The 9349-nt window shown below is 46.9% G+C and overlaps 1 protein-coding gene across 1 annotated transcript; it reads left to right on the top strand.

The window, feature by feature from the left end:
• The first annotated feature begins 2295 nt into the window (after window positions 1-2295).
• LOC112953039 (follistatin-related protein 4-like) lies at window positions 2296-8279 on the top strand. The gene is made up of 2 exons (XM_026046035.1): window positions 2296-2407; window positions 5304-8279. Exon 2 carries the CDS (start codon window positions 5416-5418, stop codon window positions 5998-6000), a length of 585 nt encoding a protein of 194 aa, XP_025901820.1. The 5' UTR covers window positions 2296-2407; window positions 5304-5415; the 3' UTR covers window positions 6001-8279.
• Window positions 8280-9349: the final 1070 nt, after the last annotated feature.

Genomic DNA, 9349 nt, shown 5'->3' on the forward strand with positions numbered 1-9349 from the left:
GTCTRGTTTGTTTTAAGGCTGATGAGAGAGCCCAAGGCCATAGGGCTGCAGGGCAAGGGCCGGCAACCAGCTGCGTTTGTGCATTTTGTGCAGCCCACGTGAAACCAAGGGGTCTAAAGCAGAGGGCACTGCCAGGCTGCAGGGAGCATCCTCACTGTGCAGAAATGAGCCGCTCTGCTCCTGCTGCTGGTGTCTCATCAGCAGCTCCAGTTGGCCTCACCAAAAATGCACTCGTGGTGAGATAAGACCCAAGTTTGTGTTCACTTGAACCTTACGATGACCCACAGTTCTTCCATGTGCAAAGAGTTCGGTGGCATTATCCATAAAGAGCAGCACGAAAAGGTGAGTGCATTGGCCCTGCTCATGTTTCCCGTCTCGCTTTGGATCAATAGCCTGGCACCCACCAGGCAGGTGCACACAGGAGACGGCTGGTTCTCTGCTAAGGGTTGCTTCATGTTTGGCTTCTACTCTGCCCATTTTGTCACTTGTCTCCCAAAAATCCTTGTCCTCCTTTGGGGACACCCCTGGAGAATCGTGCAGGAGAATTCCTCCTTTCAGAGGAAAATGCCAATTTTGAGCGCCGAAGAAGGTRGTTCACCCACCACTTCTGGAAAAGCTGTGTTAAAGTCAAAAAGAGAAATAATTGCAAGTATCGTGCAAGTCTCACTTCGCATCCCAAATAAAAGATAATCTCTCAAGGACATGAAAGGAGCATAAACAGCAACAACAAGACCTCAAGGACAAGCTGCCTGTCGGGCATCCATGGCACTTCCTGGGCCGGTGCTTGGGGGCTCCCTGCGCTCGATGCTGCTCAGACGGGCAAGGAGAGCGGCTCCCTGGGGCACTGCCCCGCGCCTGCCTTCAGACATCGAAATTAACTCCCTGCTCCACGTTGTCCTGCGGGATTCGCTGCTGTTGGCACCACGGACTCGCCAGCCGCCTGGTTTAAGCCTCTAATTGGACATTTTGCTGCTGCTGAGAAAGCAGAGCTGTCCTCATCCATGCAGAAATACCCGTCTGTGCCAGCGACTCTCTGGTGTTTGCTGCTATTTTGGACCCCAGTAAGACCTGTGAATATTTGCCGTAAAGATTTGCTGCCGGCGGCGTATCGACGTGCTCCCTGGCGGGGCTCTGAAGGACGGCTGCGCTGAGCCACGCAGGCTTCCTCACCTTAAAGCCTGCACTTCCTGAGGTTAAATATTTAATTAATATTTATAGGTATTTAATTTAATGCTAATAATGTATATAGTTATTTAATTTAATGCTAACAAAGCAGATAGAAGTTTTGGAGGCAGCATAGGCAGCTCACAGCRTTTCTGGGGTGGATACAAGGAGGCAAAACAGGCTCCCTTTACCAATTCCCACTTAATTTCCCACCCATCTGTGAGAGGTTTCCGTAAGTAACAGAGAGCTGGTGCAAGGCGGTGGCTGTTGAAATGCACACCRCAGGTTCACCTCCCCTGCAAACCCTGCCATGGGTGTGCTGAGCGTTTCCACCTGCTCTTTAGGAAATGGGGATTTATTGGGCAGAGGGGGCTGGTGCTGAGAGCTCGGTCACTGATGTTCAGCCCTGTCCTTGGCTCCAGGAAGGTGCTGTGCAAGGACAGGCATCTTCCTTGGACAATTTGAATTGGAAGAAACCGGAATAAGCAGAACATCCTTTCCTGCAAGGAGTGAATGTGGCTGCAAAGCCCAGCAGCCGCTGGTGCATGTCACGCTCACCGAGCGAGCCCCATGGACACGTGCAGGTCCCTGCAAACCACTGCAGTCTTTAACATCTTAATTATTGAGGAAAACTCCCCTCTGCTTTTGCTGGAGCTGTGCAGGGCTGGCAGAGCTGGGTTTCCAGGGCCTGTGCAGAGGGCAGGGAGCCGAGTGCCCTTCCTGCTCCGCATGGATCTTATCCGGTGCTGGTGATGGGCAAGTGGTCCTTCTCCTTCAGGGGGATAATTAACGGCTGCGGCGTCGTGCTCAGCCTCCTGGCTGGTGAATTACTGCTGTGCACTTAAGTGAGATTAATAAATATGACCACAAAATAAATGTTTATTTGAGACAGTGAGGAATAAATTAGGGTGGCTTTCGTGCTGTCCCCGCCGTGCTTGCCTGGCGCGCGCTGAGCCGCATGCAGTATTTTTTGTGCACCTTCTCCAAGGCCCAGCCAAACGAACCGATGGTTTGAAGTCATTAATCAGTTGGAATCTGCTCCGTCTTGGGAAGATGGCTCGGCTCCTGTTAGGTAACCTGTATTTACCTTACTGTGTTCCCGCCGTGCTCGACTTTGTGCTTGTTCATTGCAGGTAATACCGGAGGCAAGCGGCGGCGAGGAGCAGCGCGTTGTCCGCACACCGTTTGAAGGAGTGGACGACTTTTTTATACCCCCCACAAATCTCATTATTAATCACATCAGGTAAGCAATGGTATGGATGAGTAGCAGCCGTGGTCATATTGYGGTTTTCTCATGCATAATCCTAAGGACCTTTACAAATGTTAATGAACGAGCAGGGGGGCCAGCCAAGTATTGCTACTGCTGTCTAGCCCCAGCACGGGTGAAGCACCACTGGGGACACCCATGGAATGAATTGGAAGGGCTGGAAATCGGGCTTCTTTGCCRCAAAACCCACATTTTGGGCCTGGACAGAAACCTCTATCGCAGATTTATTGCCTAAGTGGTAGAAGATTCTTCCATTGGAAGCATAAAGTGGGGTTCTCCTGCATGGCCCCAACCCTTTACTTGTTCAAGTGTTGGCCCTCTGTGTGAGAGGGAAGGTTCAAGCAGGAAAATGGTGTRCACACAGCAAAAAAATGTCAGCACGTTGAACCATCGGTCTTGAAGGCTAATGCGATGTGGGAGTTAATGAGATCATCTAACTGCCACGCTAATAACTCAGAGTAATAGTGACTGCTCCCCAGCAGAAACAAAGAGCCTCCCATTAACATTATCAAAATTGATGGTAACTACACAGCAATTTATACTGTTCTTACCATGTTATAGCGTAACAACCTTTTAATCATCTGCCACCGGTACATGCTAGTTTAGATAAGTTAGTTTAACACTCCAAGAATCGCATCTGGACCTTCCAACATCAAGCATAGGTTCTCTACAGTGAACACCCGGGACAAGGGGTAGTGCTTAAATGATTAGGAGAGGAATTTGATCCAAAAGAAATAATTCTGCTTCCTGAAACACAAAATAATGAGCCACACTCCATGGCTGTCATTCCTAATTTTTCCCAACTTCATTTTTCCAGTGAGCTTTCAAAATACTGTTATGAGTAATAGTCAGGCTAGGTAATAGACGACTGTGCTGAATGCTAAACCCTAAGATGAGGACGGATGAGCCAGGTTCAAAGACAGGAAGGTAGAGCAATTGAATTTTTTTTGTCATTCTTTTATTACCTTTTGCTTCAATATGATTAATCGGCTGTATACAGGTGATCTTCCCTGAGGAATATTAAATGTAGATAATTGTCTGTAGTTTTCCATGTGCAAAATAGTGAATGCTGAGCCTAATTTCCTTTTTCATTTGTTCGGGGCCAGATCTTTGTCAGTTCTATCTCACCCTCAGCATAGGAAAATAATTGCTCACAGTCTAATGAGACTTTCTGAGATCATGTTCTAAATCCTTCACTCAGAAACAATAAATGGTGATACCAGCATTTCCCTGGTTTCACAGGAAGCAGGTGAATATTTAAGCAAATACCTTCCCAGAGCCAAAAAAAAACATTTGTATGCAAATGCTCCTGCCTACGTATTCCAGCTACCTGTTATATCAGATGGATATCTAGAAAGGCATCCATTTTTATTAGTTCCCAGGGTAGATTGTTGTCTATTAAAACCTCTCTAAGCGCGAGGTTTTCGTTGAGGTTGCAGACAGAGATTCCGTGTGAGCATTGCACCTCTCTGCAGCTGCGTGCACATAATACACCTGACCCACTTATTTTTTTTTAAGTTTACGGTAAGAGCGTGTTTTTTAACTTGTTCAGGCACTTGGCCTCGTATTAAGGAAGTCTTGAAAAAAAATGCTGTAAGGGAAAGCAGTTTTTAAAGTGTACTTAAAATGCATTCATCCAGGAGAAATACAAGTGTCATATCCAATTTCCCTTCACACAGTGCACTACAAATCTCCACTGCGGAGATTTTGTGAAGTCTCTAATGGATGCGAGTATAATGGGAAAATAAAAGGCTTAGCCCAGTGATTTTCATGGGATCATACACTACAGTGGCTTGTTCTTTAGAAGTGAAATCATTGAGTGTCTCATTGACAGATGGATTAAGAATAAAGAAATAAACCCATTGTTTTAAGCAAAATATCTATACCGTCTGCATGCAAGCACATTGTCCTCCACATTTCATAAAGCAATTTTGCATCTTCCAGGGAAGAGCTGCAAAACGAAACACTGGCTTCATTTCCTTCTCTTTGCAATGAATGGATGAGCAGATAGTCAACRTAAAATTGCTTTTCAGAAGTTAGTGTCGGTGACCTGTGAATCCCGGGGAACACCAGCGGGCTGTTTCTAYGGGCTCTCTTTCAAATTAAATAGAAGCATTTCTTGGCTGCTCTTGACCTTTCCGTGTGTTCAGTAAAGGTCAGATGTGCTGCAGCATGTACCTTTTACCGAACAGTTATTCTCTGCCCACTGTTGCTTGGCCGCTTTCGAGGCAGAAAGGAAAGGTCCCTTGCCTTCAGTGCGGGTCCTGTTCCTCTGGAGACACGTGTGTCTCTGGGGCTGGTGGGGCAGGATGAGCAAGCCCTATGGAGTACCCGGTGATGATAACAGCCCTCAGTTCCCACGAGCAGCAAAATGAGAGCTGGCCCAGAGACCCTCTGGTAGGAGAGGAGGTTGGACGTGTTGGTCTTCAGTCACAGATTATGTATGCAGCYTGAAGTTGCTGTGTACCTCCCTTAACCTGGCACAGATATGCTTTATTTTGAATAATTTTCTATTCCCAGATTGAAAATGTCTTGAATGTATGTTGAATTATACCTCTTTAAAAAGGAAACAGATCCAGTGCAGCTTCAGTCAACAGTAGCGTACCACAAACCCAAGCCCTGGTGGAATTTCTGTTGTAACCTGGTCTTCCCACTACAAAATGACTTCTGGTTATTCCAATACCCAAGCACATACTCAAGCGGCAGGATCAATTTGCTAATTTTAACTGAAATAGAGACCTCCTTTTAGCCCTTTTAAGAAGGTCTTCCCACATGTGCACAAAACGAGCAGGATGGAGCCTGCTGCTCCTGCCAGCTTCTCTCTTTTCGCGAGCCTCATCAGGTAGCCTCAGTGTCGTGTTTTCCATTTCAGGTTTGGCTTCCTCTTTCCCAAATCGAAATCCACGATTCACAAGATCGACCTGGAAACCGTGACCCACCTCAAGACCCTGGACCTGGGCGGCTCCGGCTGCGTGCCGCGGGCCATGGCTTACACCCACCTGGGGGGCTACTTCTTCGTGCAGTGCCACCGGCGCACGTCYGCGCTGGCCCAGCTCGTCATCGACAGCGTCACCGACGCCGTCATCGGCCCCAACGGCCACGTCTCGGGCACACCTCATATCTCACCGGACGGCCGCTATTTGGTCAGCGCCGATGAAGACAGCGGTAGGATCACAGTTCAGACTATAACTGTCCGAGGGGAAATCAAGTTGATTTACGACTTACAAACAAACGTACGCGTATCTGATCTGACATTTCAACCCTCCTTCACCGAAGGCAATCAGTACTATATATATGCTACTTCACATTTGCAAACAGATGTGCTTTTTGTAGAGCTGTCAACAGGCAAAATGAACGTACTGAAGAATTTAAAGGACCCTATCACATCCAAAGACTGGCCCTGGAGCAGCTACAACAGAATTGTGAAGGACAGTGGGTTGTTTGGACAGTATCTCATTACACCAGCTAAAGAGTCACTGTTTGTTATTAATGGGAGACAAAACACGTTACGCTGTGAGGTTTCAGGTATAAGGAGGGGTAACACAGTGATCTGGGTTGGAGAAGTATGAAGGGGCAGAAGGAGTAGCACCTGCAGCAGGCAAGTACCGGTTGGACCTTTACACTGCAACAAATGAGCAGTAGCATTGTATATTTTTACACTGGGGGAAAAAAAAAGAAAAAACAAAAAAATCCTGTATAGGCTTCATGGTACAACACTGGTCTACTTGCAAGTTTTACAATACAAGGTACGCTCTGCTGATAGGAAGTGGTTTTTGAAGGGATATTTCTTATTTGGGGGTGTTCTGATTTGCGGTGATGAGAAAAATGCGGGGAAGCAAATGATATCTCCACTGAGATATTGTATAAGCCACGAAACCTAGCGATTCTGTAGAACAAAACAGCTTTTGAGTTTCTGTCTCGATGAGTTCTCATGTTACGTTCAAGCCATTGGTTTTCTTTCCCTATTGCCGGGTTCCAGATGCAGGGAGACCATGGAAGCAAAGACTGCAGCGAAACCCCCCGTTGGGGGGAACGAAGCATCCTGGAGAGCAGTTTGCAAGTCACGGAAATGTGATAGGGAGGTTTAATGGRAAGTTTCCTCTGCGGGCTGGCTGTGGCGGGATCCCCAGGGGTGATCTGGGAAGCAGGCGTAGCTGTCTGCTCGCTTTCTTCTGCTCTTCATTTTGCTCCTGATGCTACTGAAAGCAAAGCGAGGAGAGCCCCACCTCTCCTCCTGCCTATTTGTAGGGTTGTAATTGGGAAACTGGGCTTGAGTTAGGGACGTTAGGGTGCATTAAAGCTGAGAAACACTGTGAGGGCCAAAGCTTTTAAGAAGTTTAATTGAAAAGTGAGTGGGGCATTAGTCTTTGAGCAGCTTGTGGCCGGCTTGGGCACAGCCTGCGGGACCTGCCCTTCGGCAGGCTGTGGATGTGCCCCGTGGAGGCAGCAGCACTTCTACAAATTGTTAGTTCCTCTCCTTAAATATTTACTAGCACTGAAGCCACCTGGTCCTTCAGAAATAATGGCTCCAACTACAGGAGTAGAGTTTTACTAGAAAACTTGCACACGTTGTCTAGTCACAGCCTTAATTTGCCTGTTTCTTTTCAGACATTCTGGGAAAMCATTTCTCTTTGTATTCTTTTTTCTTCTCATTTAGAGTACACATGCTTATAGTCAATTATCTTTTAGCTGCGAGCAAAGAGATTCATGTAAAACCAGCTAAACCACCTGTGAATGCAACAGCTGGCCTGGAAACTCCGGCTGATTTTCCCATAAAAATGCAGATCCATTTTGGCACATCTTTTGAAAAGCTGTAAAAACATTTCCAGTTCTGTTTCACAGCTCTGTGTCGTCCTCACGGTGGAGGAATGAGGGCAAGAGGGTGGATTTTCCACGTTGTCTCTGAGCGCCCCTTGCCCACACTCTGCTTTGAGGATGCAGCCACCCTCATGGTGGTCTCTATGGAAAGGTCTCCCTGAAGGCAGCGCCTGCTGCATTGGCCTTTGCACAACCGCAGCTGGTTTTGGGTCTGACCTCGTGGTCCACAGTTGGTGGGAAAGCAGCTCCTGGACCTCCCCGGGGTCCTTGTGGTGCCATTTGTGCTCTGTGACACCGTGCTTGGATGTGTCCCTTTTCTCTACACGCAGAAGGCTTGCGAAGGAGAAGGATGCAGCCTAGCACTGCTCATCCTTCTTTAAAGGGTGAACTTCTACCAAGGAGGTAGGGCTTTAGGACAGCTGTAGACCTGGAGCGGGTTCCACCATCTCAGTTCTATAAAGAATATATGGAAATCTGCTCAGACAGACAAAGAGGAGATGAATCCTATGAATTCATTGAACCTGGAATCCTTTACCTGGTCCATACGCACCCACAGGCTGAGCCCTACGTATGTTTTTCTCTTAAGAGCCATAGGGGTTAGGAGAGACTATCCCATCATTGAAACACAGACCCATAGAGCTTGGCACAGCCTTCCTGTAGCGATGCATGATGTCCATGATTTTGTACTCATCCCGTTAGGCAACATCCACGTGTCAAGGAAAGGAGGAGACCAGCTTTGTAAGTACCTTTAAATATGCACAACTCCTTTCTGGAACAAAGTTGTATCCATCCATTGCCATTGTCCTATATGTGTTTTACTGAGGCCAAACACTGCGTTCGTGTTCTCTTTTATGACTTCTTGAATATTTTATTATGCCTATGGTAAGTTTCCCTGTAGAGATGTTCATTGTGTCATAGATCAAGCAAATATTACTTTTTTAAGACTATTTAAAAAAAATGTAAATATCTGTTCAGGTCAATATTCTTGAGGCTGGTTTATATATAGACTGTGAACGATGTGTAACAGACCTCACTTCTTCCCGTTTGTTGCAAACTCTTGGGATCGCGGTCACTTGAAACCTCCCCCTTCGACCTTCCAAAGATGTTCCCTCTGTCCCCTCCCGCCCGGGTTCTGGTGATGTGTTTTCTAAATTAGCCTAACGGTTATAGATCATACTTAGAAAATGAAGTACGACTTAGATTGTCCACACTCCTTGTGAACAGTTSCAATGACGGTCAAATCTGACATTAAAGTGCTGCACATTTGTTACTCTTGAGTTCTTTTTTTGATGACACAAATTTTGTCCGTACTCAGAAAATGCTTGTTTTTGCCCTCCAGCCCCCCCTGGCAAGGATGCACCATTTCCACAGCCAGAGTTCCTTCCCACTCCCCAGCTGTGCTCCACCAGTTCACAATTAATTCCTACCTAATAAACTACTAATCACGGTGATTAATCGAAATTAATTGCAGTTGAATTAATGAGCATTTAGGCATCCTGTAATGTTCATTTATCAGCTGGGAGTCGTGACACTAGGATCACTGGATGAATCGTCCCCGGTTGATGATGCCATTCTAGTGCCAAGATCAGAGGCAGGTACCCGTGTGGGTTAATTCCCGTGTGGGAATGGATGGGTTGGGATTGCCAAATACTCGCAGGTCAGCAAGACAGAACAAAAACATTGCTAACTGGTTCCCAGTATGGATTTTAAAGCCGGAAAAAAAAGGTCCCTGCTGCTTCCCTGCCCATTGCCATGGCCTGTGGGTTTGGTTAATTAAACCCTTGAGCATCTCATCCCACTGGCCGTTGGTGGGAACACCCACCTCTGATGGGAGCACAAGGACTCCCAGGCAGCCAAGCCATCCTTAGGGGGTCACCCCATCAGCTAGCCCAATGTGTATTTATTTATATTTATTTATTTACTCCCTATTTGTTTGTATTTGGAGTTGGGTTTCAACCTTATGTGTACATAGAGCCCGAGACAATTTCTTTAAGACTATKGATGGGTCACAAATACGTGCCGAGCGCTGGCGTGGAGCTGTCCTGCAGTATCCWCATGGAAGCACAATTGCTTCTTCTTTCCCTGAGGCAGCAGATGAAA

The sequence above is a fragment of the Nothoprocta perdicaria genome, unplaced genomic scaffold (genome assembly GCF_003342845.1).
Source record: "Nothoprocta perdicaria isolate Ctin4 unplaced genomic scaffold, notPer1 scaffold_107, whole genome shotgun sequence".
Lineage (NCBI taxonomy): Eukaryota > Metazoa > Chordata > Aves > Tinamiformes > Tinamidae > Nothoprocta > Nothoprocta perdicaria.